This window comes from Melopsittacus undulatus, chromosome 9 (genome assembly GCF_012275295.1).
Source record: "Melopsittacus undulatus isolate bMelUnd1 chromosome 9, bMelUnd1.mat.Z, whole genome shotgun sequence".
Classification (NCBI taxonomy): Eukaryota; Metazoa; Chordata; class Aves; order Psittaciformes; family Psittaculidae; genus Melopsittacus; species Melopsittacus undulatus.
In genome coordinates, this window is record NC_047535.1 from 10,460,658 (window position 1) to 10,480,224 (window position 19,567).

The 19,567-nt window shown below is 40.9% G+C and overlaps 1 protein-coding gene across 1 annotated transcript in view; it reads right to left on the minus strand.

Moving 5' to 3' along the window:
• The window catches only part of TRPM7 (transient receptor potential cation channel subfamily M member 7), a 59,546-nt gene extending 42,250 nt beyond the window's left edge, over nucleotides 1–17,296 (minus strand). The window contains exon 1 of the mRNA XM_031048706.2: nucleotides 17,047–17,296. Coding sequence (XP_030904566.2) covers nucleotides 17,047–17,049 — 3 coding nt within the window. The 5' untranslated portion in view covers nucleotides 17,050–17,296. The remainder of the gene's footprint in view (nucleotides 1–17,046) is intronic.
• Nucleotides 17,297–19,567: the final 2,271 nt, after the last annotated feature.

The following is a 19,567-nucleotide window of genomic DNA, read 5'->3' on the forward strand; positions in this document are numbered from 1 at the left end:
TTTCAATTACTGATTACATAGACCTCAGTTTCAAATTTAGAAGTCATATCACTTTCTACAGCATCTCATATTTCATCTTTCAAACCTTTGCTTACACCATATGGCAGTTCAACACATGCAAGAGGAAAATAATCTTCCAGTTTTATTTGTCCTTTATTTAAAAATAGACTCCATATTCTTTCCCCACCACCTCCAATTTTCCAGAAAGCTTAAGTTTCCAGGGCAAAAGAAAATATATGGAAAGTTGCAGCAAGCCTGAAAACAAGAAGACACAGTGGAAACTGTCTGCAGCAGGAATAGCCAGGCTAGGTCTCCTGTAGAGCAGCCCTATATGTCTAGGTCACTTACAGCCAAGAAGATAAATTTCAAAACACTTCCAAGAGACATTCTGTACTAAGAATGTCCTCTAGCTTGTCTAGTCAAGGAAACGTCCACTGACAAGTTACGGCTTCTTATGTAACTATACTGCACACACTCTTTTCAGGATTTACAAGAGGATCTCTTTATCTAAGAAGCCCGCTCCATTAGCCAAACACATGCTATGCTGTGGGGCTGAACTGTGATCCCTGTTCAGCCAGCTAACCCCAGCTGAGCACTGGGCGCCCCCAGCTAGAGCTGAAAGGCAAAAACTCCAGACAAACCGTTACCACTTTTATACTCAATGCGTCAAATAAAATCAAATAAAGCCCAAAGGCCTTGATCAATGTGATACCAAATTAAGTTAATTCTTTACTGTAGTTCTTTATTGTTAGGGTGGTGAGGCACTGGAATGGGCTGCGCAGGGAGGTTGTGAATGCTCCATCCCTGGCAGTGTTCAAGGCCAGGTTGGACAGAGCCTTGGGTGACATGGTTTAGTGAGAGGTGTCCCTGCCTATAGCAGGGCGGCTGGAACTTGATGATCTTAAAAGATCCTTTCCAACCCCAACTATTCTATGATTCTATGAATACATATCAAGCAGTTTAGGATTCATAAAACCTCTTGTGGGAAGCGGTGCCATAAATAAAATACATGTTAGTTCTCACTGCAAAGATTTCCAGCAGAAGCTTTGAACCACTAAGGCATTAAGAACCATGCTCTAGGCAAAGTACCTGGACTTGTTCTTAGTACAAATTAACTGAATGATACTGAAAATGTACATTCCAGGATGAGGTAAGTAACTAGTCCACTGTGTATGGGGTGGTGAATTATGTAGACAGTTATGCCTACATTTCCCAAAGAAAATAACTAAAATTTTGTATTAAAAATGCTAGAAAAGCACAGCTCAGTTCCTCAAGGAAACATTTATCAGAACTTCATCTAACTTAAAGTAAATAAGCAGAGGGAGGGGGAAAAAAAGAGTAGGCAGTTCAATGCCGTGTATTTGCTAATATTTGTTTTAAACTCTTGGTTCCAGCAAACCCCAGACACTTAATTTACTTGCTTTCCTTGCAATTTAAAATCACATACCTCTATAATTACTGTTTGGGGTTGTTTGGGTGGGTTTTTTTGTTTTAAGGGGGGGAGGAGAAAACAAAGCATTTAGCCAGCCAGTAATATGAACTATATTTAACAGGCTCTCTGCTGAAGAATAACAGTGCTGTCTGTCCAGAGAATACATAACACACAAAAAGCCTTCAAGATTTGTTCTTGAGTCAGTAACTCAAACACCAGTCAATCCTACCATTTTGTTTTAAGGTAACTTCTACAGAAAGTATGAATGTGCAACACTAGAAAGACAAAATAGTCCAACTTATCACAATGCTAAATGATATTTATACGGAGTGCTCCCATGTATCCCTGTGAAGTATGTCACTCTAAATTAAAAGGATTATGCATTCACCTTCAATTGGTGTTTAATTCACTACAAATGAAAAATTTTTGCAAGGGTATTTTACCTGCTGTACACATCAGGATTATTTCATTATTATTTGGAAACAACTACCAACGTCATCTACAAGAAAAAAATTAATTCATTTACTTCTTCCCAAACCCCTTGAGGCACTGACAGAATCTGACTGGCTGAGGCAGACAGATCCATCGTGCAATGAAAGATGTCTCTGCTATGTTGAAGATCCTGTTCTGAGCAGAACGGTTCACCTGGCTTCGCTTAGCTCAAAAGAAACTGAACAGCTCTAGTTTTCTGGGTTGAAAGACTTCTCTCATGAAACTACTGCATCAGTCTTGAAAAATACATTGCTCAAGAGGAAGCAGGGGAGGAAAAAAAAGCAGTCAGAAAAAGTCTTCTGTCTATTCTCATGTACACAGGATCAGACCTCAAAGGAGCCAGCGAGCAAAGATACGAGTCTTCGTATCAATGGCTCCCTTAGTGCTGAAAACAAACCTTCAACAATCCTATTCTTTATTAAACAGTTCAGGAGATTTGCTCCAAACAGTTTTCACAGCAATCCAGGTCTCTAACAGAGTAGCTATTGTTTCATCAAGTTCTTCTCTGACGTAAAGTGGGCACCACATAACTTACCACATCCACGTGCAGTTCTGGATGCAAAGAGCACTTGGGATTTGTCAAAAGAGATTTTTATAGCTCTCCTAAACTTGACTAAAATGACTTTAGTGTGCTGTTTTGAGAATAGGCTGCTTCTGTGAGAATTTTTTCACCATAAAATCACGAAGTACAAAATTAAGTTGGTTGGGGGTTATTTTGTGTATGTGAATTCATTTAATTGGGAAAAACATAAATTCATATATATAACTTCACATTGTGAAGTCATTATTTTTAATCCTGATGCACCAGAATAAAACCCACAAATCTAATATTGTTTGGACATTTTTCTTACATTCAAACTCAGTCCACTTTACCCACATTATTGGGCAAGTTATCTTCTAACTGCAATGCAGCTTTTTCAGTGGGGAATTCAGAACAGATCCAGCATATTTTTAAATATATGTTTAAAAATTGCTGGTTTAACACCCATGTGAAGGTGCATGCTGTTCTGCAGCTAAACTAGTCATAAAATTACTCTTCCTTTTCAGAAAGCTTTAAGTTTAAATTTAATTTTAAATTCAGTCTTTAAATGCATAACCATCCATGCAAGCCTTAAAAAAAACAAAACAAAATATACCTAGAAAATATCTCACAACTGATCCTACAGGTCAAGATATCTCAAGTCACAATGGAATAAAGCATCAGTTGATTTCCGAAGACCCACACACACTGGTGTCATTCCAAAATGGCGCTCTCTCAGCTGAGGTAACAAACACCTTTAAATGTCCAATTGTAACAGATACAGTAATTAAATAAACTTGCCAAAACCAGAGACTCTGTAAGAGCACACAGCAGATGGCACGCTGCTGCTGAACACGGCTTCAGGAAAGGAAGGGGGAGGGGAGTAAAATATCTATTTTAATTTTTATTTACCAATTTTCATCAACAGAATTTGGAATTTTGGTAGGAAAAAGAAAACGGCAAAAGGTAAATCCATTTCACTGTGCAAACTGAAGTAAATTGATTTCAAAATAGTTTATATATGCAATCCTCTTGACAAATGTAATACCAAGCTAAAAAAAAATTCTAGCCTTTCTAAGGACTCTATAAATGATTTTCTGTGAGCTCCCAGACCATTCACACTTCGAAGCATTCAAGTATTTCAAAACATAAACCAAAGCTACAATCTAGAAGCAACAAACCACTGAGTTTCCAAAGGAGATAAAAAATTCTTTACCCCTTATAATCCTGGATGAAAGAAAAAGGATAGAGAGCATGTGAGAGTAACTGCAACGAAAATACAGCTATAGCTTTTCAACCCGCATTTTTAACTCTAATGCCCACTTTGTTCAAAAGAGAGATTCCAAAAAAACACATGACAAAAGTATATTGGAGCATTTTCAAACCAGTCATACACTGCCTGCTTCTTTGTGACAGGGTCCCTCATTCAAACCCCATTTTTAACTATGTCGAGTCACCCATACACAACCAATCCCAAATCTCCTACATTTTTAAACACAGCCTACTTTTCCTTCCTTATCTACAGCGATATGATTGTACAGTCTGCATCCTCATCACCTCCCTCAGCACCAATGATTTAGCTGCAGTCTGCAATCATTCTAACCTTACTGTTGGTGCAGATTGCAAGCCTACACACTAGCTTAAAAAAGAGCAGGAGGAAGGTAGAGTCAGCATACCTACTCACTAACACGCAACTGAAATGATGCCAAGTCTTTTTAAGTAGGTTAGATAATTTCTGTGGGTATGAAGGATGGCCATTCTTCCTGGTCCTTTCTGCAGGGACTAATGGGAAACACTCTGCATGGCTGCTAAAACCTCTGCACTTCCTGGCTCACCAGATTTACTCTACATGAAAAAATTAGCTCAGTTCATAGCCCACATTTCTGGCAAGTGCTGGGCTTATCCTGCATGTGCCACACAGGGTGTATGAACAGACAATCCTGTAAGTCTGAGTTTATTTTTGGAAGGAATAAGGGTCGGGGCACACTTTCATTTACATTGTTCATTTACATTGTTTATTATATTTACATTGTTTATGTAAAACAATTCATATACCCTGGATCTGTTGGCTGTCTTCTGATGCAAATTCCAGTCCCCTCCCCATCATACAGGGAATATAGCTAGTGGTGGCCACCTCTGGAAATAAACAAGTAGGAAAGGGCTCCTGCAATAAGCTAAATAATTAATTCTTCCCTTGATTTGAGTCTGATTGGATTCCAGATGAAAAAAAGCTCAGCTCTGGCAGCCAACATTCATAGACACCACACAGGCTACAAATTCACTTCACCTAGTGCAAAGGATATGTTTCAGCTTTATTTGAGCTGCAGATTTAAAGTAGGTCCTCCCTTTCTGGTTCATGAAGTGCCTGAACATCTGATTAATGCATGATGTGCTGAAGCATATTAGAACTACAAGAGCAAGTTGGAAGAATAGATGTTGTTCATCTTGCTCTACCACTTTCTAAGCCTGTTGCATTTACAGATCTGACTTATTTTTAATATTGTACGAAGAAAGGTACTTCTCTATCATCATAGCAAAGATTTTGGTGCCTTCTGACTTAAGCAGGCTATTATTAACTCATTGCAGCAATGGAAAGTTGTTATCACTGAGGGATTCTTGACATACCTAGCCTCAGACAACCCTCCGAATATCTTAAAAAAACCCACACCCACAACCAGAAGCCTTATGCACATATTTAAATTATTACAGATCAATTATATTTCTCTGAATAGCATGGGTGAAAGTAGAGCAAGATAACATAGTAGTAGGCATGTGAAATAGGTGACAGCACCAGATCACTGCTAAGGTTGATGAAATTTCATATAACACCTTCAGATACAGTATCAGGGAAACCCAATTAATTTTTACAGGCAAAACTGCTAACATTAGGAAACACACAATCAAAGAACCACCTGAAAGAGATCTGGCACTCTGTGCACTTTAACAGTGATTATCAAAAAACCCAATTATTCTGTACATCAAGCAAGTCATCTCAGAGCAGAAAATTAATATTAGGTTGGTTCCAATCTAGCATTAAAATATCAGCATTGGACCTGAAGTCTGAGGGAGACAGAAATTAGTCATACAGTGCCTGAATTGCCCTCACTTCCTTGGGTAAGGGGATCAGAGGATGTGATGGGGTACATTCTCTGAACTCCTATTCTCTCTGTTCTTCCTGCCTGTACACATATGCACACCAATGTACCAGTATTTGCTAGCTGCAGTGGGGAAGCGAACATTTTGGTCAACTCAGTGACTAGAGTTCTTTGGAAATAAGAACAGTATGAAGAAAGTAGGATGAGCTGGGAAAAAAACAAACCAAACCAAGAATTTGCTATAACAATTTTTCTGTTGCTACCAAGAATTCTGCTATAGCAATATTTCCTACTGCAGAATTACAAAGACTTAAGCATTTTTAAATTCAGCTCACTAACAAAGATGTACTGGATACAGTTACACTTCTATTGCCTGTCATGACAGAGAACTAGCTCTCCTAACAGAGCTGGCTAGGCTGCACACTGACTACAGCCCTCACCTAGACGCATAAGTAGCCTGACAGCATTCTGAAGACATACATGTACCTAAACTCTTATCAGGAGATACAGTTCCTTGCTAGAACTATTTAAGTAGTTTCTGTTTACTCTAGAAAAGTGCAAAGAAGAAACTTAACTGGGCTTATTTAGGCACATGTGAAATAAGCTAATTACTGCCTGAAATAATATATAATGCTTAATTAGGCACTTAAAAATTTCCACCCTCTGTTTTTGAGGAAAATAAACAACTGTTTGAGCTGTTTTATTTTACTGATATCTCCTCAGGCTAGTCTCAGGTAAAAATTGAGGTCTCTGTCGCAACCTCATACCAACTACTGAAATATTTTTTCACACTGATTTTCCCATTAGCATTCAACCATTTTATTATTAGCAAGTTTTGGAAGTCTCAGCTACACTCCTGCATCCCTCTTCATGCATGCTTCTTTTAAATATTACAGCCAGAGCCGTAAACCCTACACAATGCAGTGTACTGGGAGACAGCTTGAAGTCATCCATTTTATCTCACAGCCAATATTCAGGCTGCTAAAATGTACCATCTTACTACATCATTTACCAAAAGCACTACAAAGCCTCCTATCATACCCATCCTTCACCTGCATATGGCATTGCTAATCAAGACATAAGCACAGATGTCCTAAAGTAACTGTCCTAACTACTGGTTTAAATCAAGGTCTGGCTTGCTCTAATGCAGAGGGAAATAGAAGAATGCCTTTTGGTTTCTCTTATGGTAGTCTTACAGGGTCACTTCAGCAAGCTTGAGTCACCAGGCTGAGTATTTGGATCTCAAATCAAAAGTAAAAAACTCTTACCAAACACTCATGTGGACGTGAAATACTCCAATACATCAAGTTGGACAGTACCAACTAAAAACCTCCCTCTTTGCTTTAGCAGGAAAATATATATATATATACATATATATATGGTAAAAGGAAGATCAACTCAAGAGAAAAGTAACAATCAAAAATTATTTTTAATTTTATTTTTTTTACATTTGAAGCATTAAAAAAGTGCAGATCAGTTACAGTTTTTCAGCCCTTTTACCAAATGTTGATGTAGAATTTCAGGTTACCCACATAACTGAACTACCTGCAACTCATCCATGTTAAACACCACTAGCTTTAAAATAACTCAGAAATTGTTTCTAAAAAAACACAGAGATAAAATAACCTTTTTTTGTTGTTGTTGTGGGACAGGAGAAGCAACAATTAGTTGCTTTGATTGAAATAACATGGAGAGATCACAACACTTTGTAAACGTTTTCTGTTTATTATCATTTCCTCTAGCATATTCACTTCCAGTAAAATTGACCAATGCCAAGAGGTACATGGCACAAAGGCCTGCCTAAGCTGTGCTGGACTTAGACCCTGGCCTCCTCTCTGGCCTACTGGGGCAAAGAAGTGAAGACAGGCTACCATTTTAGACAAATTAAAGACAACAGTACAGAGGTGGAAGTCCTGGCAAAAGCAAAACCAAAATACATGGGGGAAATTATTTGCTTTAACAGACACAATTCTTCAGATTTTACAGTGAGAGTGGAGGCAGAGAAGACAAACTGAGCAAGTTGCCACTATGCCCTTGCACCCATTCTCCTGCTATTTCCTTCCACTATCAGTTGTGCACCTGCCCTTTAGGGCGTTGACTGAGCTCCCTAAACCAGCACATTATTTCCAGGGAAAAAAAAAAAAAAGCAGGTAGCTTTGATGTCAGAATGAATCAATTCAGATGCAGGCTGGGCAGAGGGAAGGACCACGTGGCCATGATCAGGGTGGGAACAAGGGAAGTAGGACATCCCCTTTGGTAGCTGTTAAGATACTGGGTTAGCAAAGCAGCTGAGCTGATCTAAGCACACTGTCAAGGTACATCAAAATGATCCCCCAAAGCACACTTACTCCAGGCATCCAGGAAAACTGGATGAAAATCTGTCGCACAAAAAAGCATTCTTTTTAAGCACCTGTATCCTGATGCTCAGGAAGGAAAGGATGCTAAGATGGTATTTCTTTATTTCTTGGAGAGCTGCCAATGAAGCAAGAACATGTTGCCTAAGGTCACATGTTAGGTGGGCAGATACCCAGAGTTTGAGAATAGCATCCATTCTCATCTGGCACTGAAGATGTTTTTTCCTCATTCACGGTGTAATTAAACCCCAACTAACTCCTAATAAATTAATTACAAAAGACTTTTTTTGTTCTACTTGCAAGGCCTTTACATTCCTCAGAAAACCCCTGAAACACCTAGCAATGACACCCAAGAGGATAATCAAAAGACTAATCTCATTTTAGCAGTGCTAATTTTTCTACATTCTCTCTGCAGAGGAAAGAGAAGAGCTGCTCTGAATACCCTTCAGTCTCCACTGAGCAAGCCTAGGGACTCACTGCCTAATTAGCTTTTGCAAATAATCTTGTCTCTGCAAAGTCTAGCTGTATTCTGCACATCATCTACATGCAAGTGAGCAGAAAACATTTTTCAACAACTTGTAATCAGGATTTTTCTGGACACAGAAAAGCTTCAGTCTTGCACATTTTCTACATCAGGTAGAAAACACAGCCCGGAACTTACTGTATCATATTGTCCAACATAGTACTATGATTATACTAGTAAGAAGTATTTCTCTGGTGGGCTACAAACACCAAGTACAAGCAGATGATGCATTCAAACAACGACACGTTTGTTAGCAACCTTCACCACTGCAGAATGTTCACCTGTAACACTAGCTGGCAGCCCAAACCAGGACAAGGATGATGAGTGCTTCCTGCCCTTTTTCCCTACATAAACAACGTAAGACCACATTGTTTCACTAATGCATTTGAAACAATTACAGATAATTTAACAGTGACAAGAACCTGATTTCGACAGTACAGAGGTAGGGTTTACACAGAAAACTGCATGCATACAAACTGGGGATTTTTTCCAACAGCTGAAAACTTAGAGGATTTTTCTATGTGAGACTTATGTAAAAGAAACCCAATAATAAGACAGACCAATTGCTTAATGAGGCAAAGGCATAAATCCTCATCAAGAGCATTTCTAACTTGGCACAATTTAAAAGGACAAAGATTAGTTAAGGGGATATTTTTGCTTTTCAATGCCTCTGGCTGCAAAGCCAGTTAATGCCAGTTTGAGAGGTTAATGTCCATCCCAACCTCCAGGTCTTTGCTTAGCGTCCCTCACACGGGCCAAGGTAAGTGCTCGCAGGGCAGTCAGCAGCATAACTCATGAACATTTTGAGCAGCACCACTAAGGACTCAGTAAACTACAGCTTGTGAAATCAGGCTGAGTGAACCTCTTTCAACCAGTTCTGCATTCAGAGGCATTGCAACACCATGCAATGCTAAGTTCGTAAAAGGTTCTCCAGGGTATTTGTCAGCTATGGTATCAGTGATTCATTACTCTTTCCTTGGTGTGAGATCGCTACCATCAGTGGGAATTCCTTCAAGATCACTCCCAAAGGCTTTGGCTAGAGGATCACCCTCAGACATGCACTTTTCTAATGCCTTCAGTTGAAGTCATATTAAACTTGCTGTTTAACAAAATTCTGCAAACCATAGCTTTGACTATACTGCAGCCAAGGAACACAGGAGAAACTGGTCAGACTTGGATATTTAAAACATTATTAACTGCACCTACTCTTGTAGATACACTGATTTTTTTTTTTTGTAATTGAAGAGAAAGTCGATTAACAGTTCTGTAATTACTCAACTGGTATTTTCAGGCTCCAATCATGTGTCACTTAAGCACATGCACAATTTAACCTATTCAGGTGACTGAAGTTATGCCTGACTAAATACTTGCATGACCGCAGCAGCCACGGGGACAGGCTCTGAAAGGGATATGAGCCTTTGCAGACATGCTGTACCCACAAACTATTACATAGCATTAAGTCTACTACACAAAGCCAATAGATATGCAATTTTAACCATGTTGTACATCAGCGTGACCGTCTTTGAACCTGGCCACATGGCTGCTGTGCTGAGTTCTGTAAGGTACATTATTAGAGTATGGCTTTGCTCTCTCCTGTCACAAAGGAACAGGTTCACCTTCTTGATAAACAGGAAAGGGAATAGCACTAAAAATCAAATAAGCAGCATGTTAAGAACATGAAGGAAAAAAACCCCATAACTAGTGCCATTTTGTTATGCAAGGCAAGTTACCAGCAGTGGATCATGTGGCAACAGCAATAACTTGATGGGGGGAGTCAAACTCATCTTGATGCAGTTCAGTTCACAAAGACAGAATACAGCACAGAGTGGTAAAAAAAGCTATCTTACATGTCGTAGCACACATTCGGAAAAGAAGGTCAAGAAAAACATCCTGTGTAAACAAGAATTTAGTTACAAAAGTATTCAAGCATAGCTATTACCTGTCTGCAATACAATTAGACAAGTTTTGCAATGCAATTTGGTTTATACTTCGAAGAGGCTACAGAACCCAGTGCGTGATGGCTCAGCTCTATCCACACCTGCACAGAAGGCTCTAAGACTTAGAAAACACTCATATAGAGTGGGAGATAAACAGAGTAACCAAACACTACTAATATAATGCCACAAGTCAACTCTCAAGCACAACTCAGAGCAAGCTTCTAAACTAGCTTCACAGGTCATGTCAAATTTGAGGTACCACAATCCCAGTTTCCTAAGCTTCTGCACATGATACCACCCTATGTCATACCAGCACCAGTATTTAGAGTCACATGGAGAGCAGATTCAGGGAAATGACCAACAAAATAATTAATCTTCAAAAAAGGAAAAAGGGGAAGGAAAAAAAAGAGGCAATTACATGTTTGTTCAATCTTTAGCCCCAAACAGTGACTGAGCCCAGAGGCACAAAGACGGGTGGAAGAGTGACAGCCAGGGCTTAGCAGAGTTCAGACTGGATTACAGCTACACCTTTAGGAGGAGTTTTGGCAGACACGGGAGCACCTAATAAAGATATTATGGGCTTGGAACATCAACCCTGACCCGTATCTTAGATTATGACCCTGCAACACACACAATCATACCTCAAGCACTTCAGGCAGGTCAGTCCCTGGAATGACACTGGCAATTAAGGAAGCAATTAACTCTATCCCAGCTGAAACCAGGACAAGTGGGAGGACCCAGACTGCTAAGTAATACTAGTTCTAGAAGTGCTCAAAGTCTATAAATTTTTAAGCAATAGGTGCTTGTGAAATAGAATATTCTCAATATAGCAACTAGAAATTAATTTACAGAAGGCATAAATGTAAATTTATTTATTAAATTTAAAATTTCCATTTTAGAAGACAGGTTTGTCAAGTCCACATTTCACAAAAACTGATTATCACTTTGCAGTATCGGGAGGAGAAAAACTTTCACAGATATTAGGGTAAGAATCATCAGCCAGGGACACCTTGCAAAATTCCATCAGCACAAGCAGGGGGACTACAAAGTGAAAACATTTTCTGTTCACCTCTTAGCAAAGGTGACAAGAATCAAGTAGATAAGAAAACAAGTACCTCTTTGGGTAGAGCTAAGTGGGAAGAATGCACGGAACAAAGGCTGGTATTCAGTAGCAATAACCATTGTGTTAGAACTGACTGAGAGTTAGCAGACACTTTCCCAGGCTTTGAAGATTACAGTTATATTATGGTGAAAGACTGAACACCTGATTAATTGAATTTAGAGCTGTAACTGAGAAAATATTCTCAAGCAGTAATGCATTAGTGTCCAACAGCAAAATTTACCACAGTAATTGCCTAAAAGGTTGTCAGTGAAAAATAAAACCAAAAAGTGAAAATTAAAAACAAATTAAAATTAGCAAACCAGTGCTTAATAGAAATATGCCAATTCTCAGAGCCTGCAGTTTGGGTTTTTTTTAATCTCATTTGATTAGTAGTAAACAATTGCAGAATCCACTAGCACTGGGAGGCATCCACACCAGGCTTCGGTATCCATGACTAGGAAGCAAAAAGCCTGACCAGCCTGCCACAAACCTTGATATAGCTCCAAAGCTCTCTAACTCAGAAAGTGCCTTTCCAAATTGTTGCTGTTACACTTACTGGCCGTAAGTCTAGACATTGATAAGATTCACATGTGCATAATTATCAGATGTAGACAATCTGTATGCACACATCTACCTACACTCAGAAACTGTGTATTAGGCAACTGCCAACTTTGCAAACTACATGACAGACATTTAAACAAAACAAGCACTTCAAGTTGGACTGTATCTCAATGTAAACTGGTGATCTCCACGGACAGGTTGAAGATGAGCAGCAATAAGGCTTCACAGGGTGTTTACAATAGCTGTTTCTGAAGTTGGATGATCTTCTAAAAACATTAGTTGTCAAACTACACACACCAGAGTCCCAACTTCAGAACTCAACTAGCCTGTAAAATTCCAATTTTGCAGCGGTAGAAAATCAACAGATATGCCAGTACACACATTACATGCCACTCTCCTTCAGCTGAAATCAAATGAAATGAAGGTGCTTTGGGATACAGTAACTCAGCAAATGCTCACTTCCCATACACACAGAATTTAAACAGTTCAGGAAATCTGACAGTAGAAAAAGTGTGAAACAGCTTGAGTCAGACTGAGTTTTTAAGAATCTTTAGGAAAAAACTATATTGCTCTTAATAACATAAGTATTAAATAATAGGTAACTTTGATACAATATTTAATATTAAAAAACAAACCAAAACCAAGTGAAACAAAAAAACCCAGACTTTGCCAAAATAAAGTTTAGTCCAAGCCTAAAACCTCAGCAACATCTTAATTTTGCTTTACTTAAGGGGAAAAAATGTCTAACTTATAAACCAAATTCAATCTGCTCTAATGTGCTGGCAGTTTGTTACCATACTTCAAACTCTCCTTGGCAATCAACCACTACATTTATCTTACAGACTATTCCTGCAACATCCTCACACCATATGTTGTCAAAACATATTCCATGTTTCCACAAATATTCAAGTCCTTTCATAAGGCAGCAGGTTTTCAGAACTATCAGCACCGCAATCAGCAACACGCTTATTTTTCTTCCTGTATTTCCCATAGCTTTAGAACACTTTGCGCCTAGTACTCAGGAAGAAAAAAAATAAAAAAATATAGTTAAGTATAATAATGTTATTCACCCCAGTTTCTCTCATGGTTTTTTTTTTGTATTTTATTATCCCATCAGAAGTTCACTGGCCTTTCCTTCTTATTAAAAACAGAAGGGTAACAAATTTCCTCTGCTTGCCTAACAGCAACTAGACAACCTGTGCTGTCCCCGCTTCCCTGCAAGAATTATAGTGCTGGGTAGAAAAACAAACTTGAGCTGTACAGTGGTTCCCGCAAACCTGGTGATTATAGAAAGTGGCTGACAGCCTTGGTTTAAAACAGCTCCTATCCACTTTACATGCTAGGCAAAATATAGGTGTAAAGAAGGCTGAAAAAAACTCGCCACTCCTCAAAATAAAAGCATTCCCTCTGTCAGCACAGCAGGTGTGATAGAGAATGGTCTCTGGAACACTTCTGCTTGGGTCTGTGGTCTCATCCAGCCAGATGCAATGGTTCAGCGTGCCATTAATGACTGGCTGCTATGAAAAAGTCTCCTGCATATCCTACCTCCTCTCTTGTGCAGCAGCACCGATGCCCAGCTAATCCTGTGCTGAGCCAGGTCAGGAAGAAAAGCTTGCCAAGAAAAAGGTTTTGGGGGTTTACATTTTCTGTTCTTTTGTTAGATTAACTTCTCTATTACTTGAAATACAAAACCATCTACAATTCAAGTAAAAGGAAGCTAGGCTTAAAGTAATAAAAATAACAAAAAACAAGGATTAGGTAGATAATTTTCAGTATAAATTGTATCACAATATACAAACGTAACACCATAATGTGTACATTCTCGTTATGTGAGCAAAACAGATGGGACTGAATCAAATAATGGACAATAACAACTTTCCAGAGAATACAATAGAGAAGAAAGGCTTCAGGCCAGGGAACATGAAGAAAACAAAGTTTTACCATAGGTCAGGTCAGTATCAAGGATTATTTCTTGTGGAAATAACAAAGCATATACACTCACTTTTGAGAGCCCAATACTGCTTGTCAGTATCAGAGGTAAGAAGTAACACTGTTTTTAATAAGTATCTTATCCAGATACACACAGCGGGTGAGATTATTCATTAGTTTACCTGCTGAAAAGCCAGTGAAGCTAAAATGCACCAAGACAAAACTGTTCACATTAGAAACAAGAAATGTGACCTCAAAGACAAAACTTCAATTCTGGAAAAACACACACATTGATTTTCCTGTCAGTTTGCCTTTTAAAAAGTGGGACAAAAAAAAAGAAAAAATTATATTACTTGTTTCAACAAATTAACATGACACACACATACTGCAGCCAAAGTAAGCACAGTTAAAGGAAATCAGGGATTCCAAAATAAGTAAGTGTAAATAAAAATTAAAAAAAAAAAGATACATTTTTCAGGTTAAGCATCTCGGCATGAGAAGTATCATTTCATTGCCTTGATTCTTCAAGACAATTTTGAAGTTGTGGCTTGTGAAAACATAAGCCATGATTTCAAAATCCAGCCTCAAGTCTTTAAAGACTGAAACTTTGAATGTGATTTCTTTCAGACAACACGCTGAGAGCATCCAAGCTCAGTAAAAGTGTCACTGCGTGTGCATCTTTGTATTAAACTCCTGGTTAGGCAAATCAGACCCTTTCTGAGAAAGAAAATTAAACTTGATTTACAAAATCCTGTCAAGCACACAAACTGTAGACTATAAAACCACCTCCCTTCACACACTTTTGGTCAAGTCCTCTTAAGAGATTTATTTTGCAGCAGCACCAGTGTAAAATCGACAAAGCAATATGGCCAAACCCCACTGTGTCAGCATCAATTATTTAAGTTCAAAACAATATTGGTTTGTTTAGAAAACACTTATCTGTCATGACTGTCCACAAGGAGTGAACAGTTAATAGAAATGCACTTCATGAAGGGACATGAAAGAGAAGCAGGAGAAGTTTGGGTGTTGGTGCAAAGCTTCCTGGAAAGGGAAGCACAGCAAGAGGCAAAGATAACTAGGAGAGAAAGAGAGGAGGAGTTTGGATGCTGTAGCCTATCACCAGCAAAGCAGAACAAGCAGGGCTGATGTGACAAGACAAAAAGGTAAGGCAGCAAGATTAGCGAGGCTGAGCCCTGAGGGACAATAGAAGAAATGAAACTTTAGAACACAAAAGAGTACCACTCTCCAAGATATTCCACACAGGGAAGTAGATGATCAGATAGAGCAGCTTTAAATATAAGCGAGATAACTGTTAAATGCAAGGTGATGTTTCAAGGTGCCTTTGTATGACATTTAAAAATTACCCTTCTGCTCCTGAGCTCAAGCAAGAAAAAAAAAAAAAGTTAAATAAAATCAAAGTAAAACATCAGGAAACTAAGGTACAAACAGTCCATAACCAGCCTAAACAGTTCCACATGCACAAAGGGCTTTTTTACCCCCACTTTAAATAGCAAAGTCAAGAATGGCCTCATACCAGAAGGTATGAAGGATGATCTAGCAGACACTTATCTCACCCACACAGACACATTAAAAAAAAAAAAAAAGGCTGAGCTCCCGGAATTGCCACACTGAACATCTCTTTAGAATAATTCCTGATTTAATGTTGGACACTGTCCAGCAATTCTTCAAAACTGCTAAATAGCCATGGAGCAGCAGGCAAATTCCTAGCAAAATGAACTTGCAAGTGTCCTATATTCAACTCAGGGGAAGCACCTGTTAAAGGGTAGCTTCAAAATAGTTGATACAGACATAGTAAGTATAAAACATTGCAAACTGTTACATTGCCAGAAAAACTGCTGAGCCATGATCAGCTTACAAATCTATAATGGGTAAAAGAAATCTGTAGGTTTCTACACTGTCAGCACCAACACCAGCGCTAAAGTAACAAACAAAACTCTCACAAAACTTAAGAAAACCCCAAAAAAAGCCAAAAAAGCCCCAACATTTCAGGTGATAAGAGCAAGCACCACACATGTAGGAGATGCTAAATGTTCTTTCAAGTCAAACCAAAGGTTGCACTTTCAGCTTCTTCCTAGAAGAGTGTTGGATTGGCAAATTCTAGAAAAAGACAGACCACATTTCTACACAGCTCCCAGATACTGTCAGAAACAGAAGGCTCATGGGTAGGAACTCCTGTGGCTGTGAACAACATACTGTGAAATAAAGCACCTTTAAAACAAAATAAAGCATCTGACTAGAAGTTCAAGCAGGCTGTAGCAATGCAGATGTACAGTCCACTTAGATTTTTGAAAATTATCTGAAAGCACTTGATGTGATGGCTCACTTTAAATTCTGTAAATATCAACTAAGGAAGACACTTCTAAGGATAAAGAACTGATTAGCAGCCAAAAGAAGGAAGACCTGGAATTAAAACTGCTTTCTTTGCAGAAGCTCACACACTCCCTTGTCTATGACAAGGTGCAGAAATCGTGAAGGTGAAACAGGTAGAAGATCAGAACAGCTGCATCCCCCGAGAACCACATGGTTCACCGTACGGACGCCGGTAGCAGATAAAGCCCCGAAGGGGGGCCACAACAGTACTCAACAGAGGGCACGACTCGAGGCGGTCGCCCCCATCGCGCAGGATCAGCTCCAACAGCGCTGCCTCGAGGAGCGGACGGCTGCGGGGCAGCCGGGAGGTGCCGGCCGGCCCCGAGGACACCACGCAGGCGGCTCCAGACACGCCGGCTGGCGGAGGGGTCACCCGTCCGGGAGCTCCGCGGCACAGGGCCGGCCGGGACCTGGGGGTCGCGGGCCTCGGGCGGGCACTGAGGGAACGACGCCAGACGCCGCGAGAGGACGGGCCCGAGGCGCCCGAGCCCGCGCCACTTCTTCCGGCCCGGCGGTGACAGCGCCGCGGGGTCCCTCCTTCTCACACCCGGGGCGGGCAGGGGAACAGCCACCGCACCAAGGCATGAGAAAGGCCGCGGCGGATGAGGGCATCTGCGACGGCCGGGACCCAGCGCAGCCGGCTGGGGCAGGTCTGATGCAGCGCCCCTCAGCCCGACCCGTCCCTTTCCCCCAGCCCCCGCCGCACTCACCATTCTCCTCAGGGCCGGACTGGGTCTCGGCGCCGACTCTGGTTCTCCTCGCGCCGGGTAGCTCCTGCTCGTGGTTCGGCGTCGGCGGTGGCGGGGCCTGTCTCCATCTATCGGGGCTGAGCTCGGCAGCAGCTGAGGGCTGGGTGAGAAGCCGGGCGAGGACAACGCTCCGGGGGCGACGGGAAGAGCGGGACAAGGAGGACGGCGCTCGCTCGACTCCGCACCGGGACTCAGCGCTGGCGGTAGCCTCGGCCCGGCGCCTCTTTCTCATAATTGTGCGACTCCGCCGGCGGAGAACAGCGGCGCTGCCGCGTCAGCGCGACCCGCCCCCGGGAGGAGGGGGACGCCGGGGCCGTGCTCACCGCCCCTCGGTCGCAAGTGGCGCTGCGGGCCCCGCCGGGCGGGTCGGGAGCGAAGGGAGATGAGGATACAGAGGACGGCTTCCACCTTCCGGCACGGAGGGGGAGCCCCAAGCGAGCGCAAGTGGGTGCCAGGCAGTCGTGCCCACCTTGTGCTGTTCGTAAGGTAGAGGCCAAAATGACGCTAAACACAGAGCTTCCCGGGACTGGAACTCGCCTGCCTGGAAACGCGTGGTTCAAAGGGGGAAGCTGCTCCCGACAGCCCCGTTTCTGCACAAAAGCATCACCCCGAAGAGCGGGTGTCGCGGACCCAGGAAGCGCTGTGTCAGGGCAGATCTCGAATCACGGGCCTCGATAAACTGAGCCAGCGTTATTTCTTCTTTAAACCACACAACAGGGAGCAGAGTTAGTTAAGATTCAATGGAGATTTCTTGCCCATCGTGCTCATAGCATGGCAGTGCCACCATTAGCAGAGTGTCACCCACACCTCAGTCTGAGAAAAATGAGAGAAAAGTTGGTTTTGGAGGGGAAAAGGTGGATGCATTTCTTCCACTTCAGTCAACTCTGTTCCCAGCTTAGATCTGGCACTGCCCAGAGCAGTAACTTACCTTCTGCAGTCAGCAAATCTGGAAAATCAGTATCATGAATAAAAAGCCTCGTGCAGTCATTTCCAGTACATCTTTCTGCAACAAACTGTATGATGGAATAAACAGCAATTGTAAGGGAAGAAAAAGAGAGCAATTAAGTTTGGTTCAAGTTACTTGTATTCCCTAAGTATGAAAGAAACCTAGAAAAATTTATCAAAATTTATGTCTTGACATTAATTTTTATGCAAGACATTATCCAATTATAACACAGTTCAAAAGTAAGTTAAATCTAGCTCAGAGTTCCTGGTGCCATTTCTAACATACCACAGCCACATGAGAGTGATAATTTTGTGTAAACTTAATTAGAACGTTCAAATTCATTTTACAACTTTGATTTTAATTATCAGGCCTCCTCATTTGTCGGCACTGTTGTGACAGGATGGTGAACCTTGACAGTAATATCACTCTTCAGCCCCTGAGGCTAGGTAAACCACCAAACTTACTAGATCCACTTCCATTGTTAGAAATGCACGGTCAAAAAATCAAACCAAACACTTGAAAGCAACAGAATTGCCAGCTGTTACTTTAACCAAACTGTAGATAACAAGAAACAAAACACCCTTGCATTAACAGCTACTTAGCAGGGCAAGTCCAGCAGAACCCATTTGCTCAAACAATAGGTACAAATTTCAGAAGACCCAACACAAGGGCAGAGTTCAGCTCCACAATTAGGGGGTTGCTGCAGGATGTTCCTCAGCTGCAGGGGAGCTCCTAATGCTTGGTTAACATCACAAGAATTTGTGCTATCTTACATAGCTATGAAAATTAGGCTCCTAGGACTCGCAATTTCATAGAATAGAAAAATCAGGTGTTTTCAGGGAAAACTTAATTCTGAGTACAAGATCTCACAACTAACAGGCTAAATTCACTCTCTGCAGAAGCAACCCAAAGCCTGCTGATTCTCAGCTACTTGTTCCCACCCAGATTCTCACGTGCTAGTGCTAGTTCTTGGCTTACAGAGCAGTAATAGAAGGAGCAGTGGAAATCCAGTAAATTTTTCTCTGGAGAGGGTTCAAGAACTTTCCAAAGGAAAGCAGAGAAAATGGGGGAATTCTTAATTCTTCAGCTAATACCATAAAGCATTTCTGGCAAACTACCATGTCTGCTTCCTCACTTCATGTTTTCCCCTAATTAATCAATCCAAACCTCCTCACATCCCACATGAAGTTAATAAGCAAGCTCTTCTATAACTAGGTCATTCTATATGATGCTATACTGACTTGATTCGCATGGTTATCATGTCGGACTCTACGTTTGAGAATGATAAATCCAAGAGCTAGAAGGAGCAAGGTAATCAGGAAAAAGTAGCTGGAGAGAGCTGGAGATTTCTCTGGTACAAGCTACTGTTTTAGGAGAACATGCTTGAGGTGAGGAATTTTCCGTGCTTTTTTTTTTTTTTTTTTCCCTGTTGATACTGCAAAACTGTAAAAGAGATAGATACCAAATTGTTCAAGAGTTAAACTGCTTGCAGTAAGCTTAGATGGAGAGAGAGCACACTGTTTCACTGGAACAGCT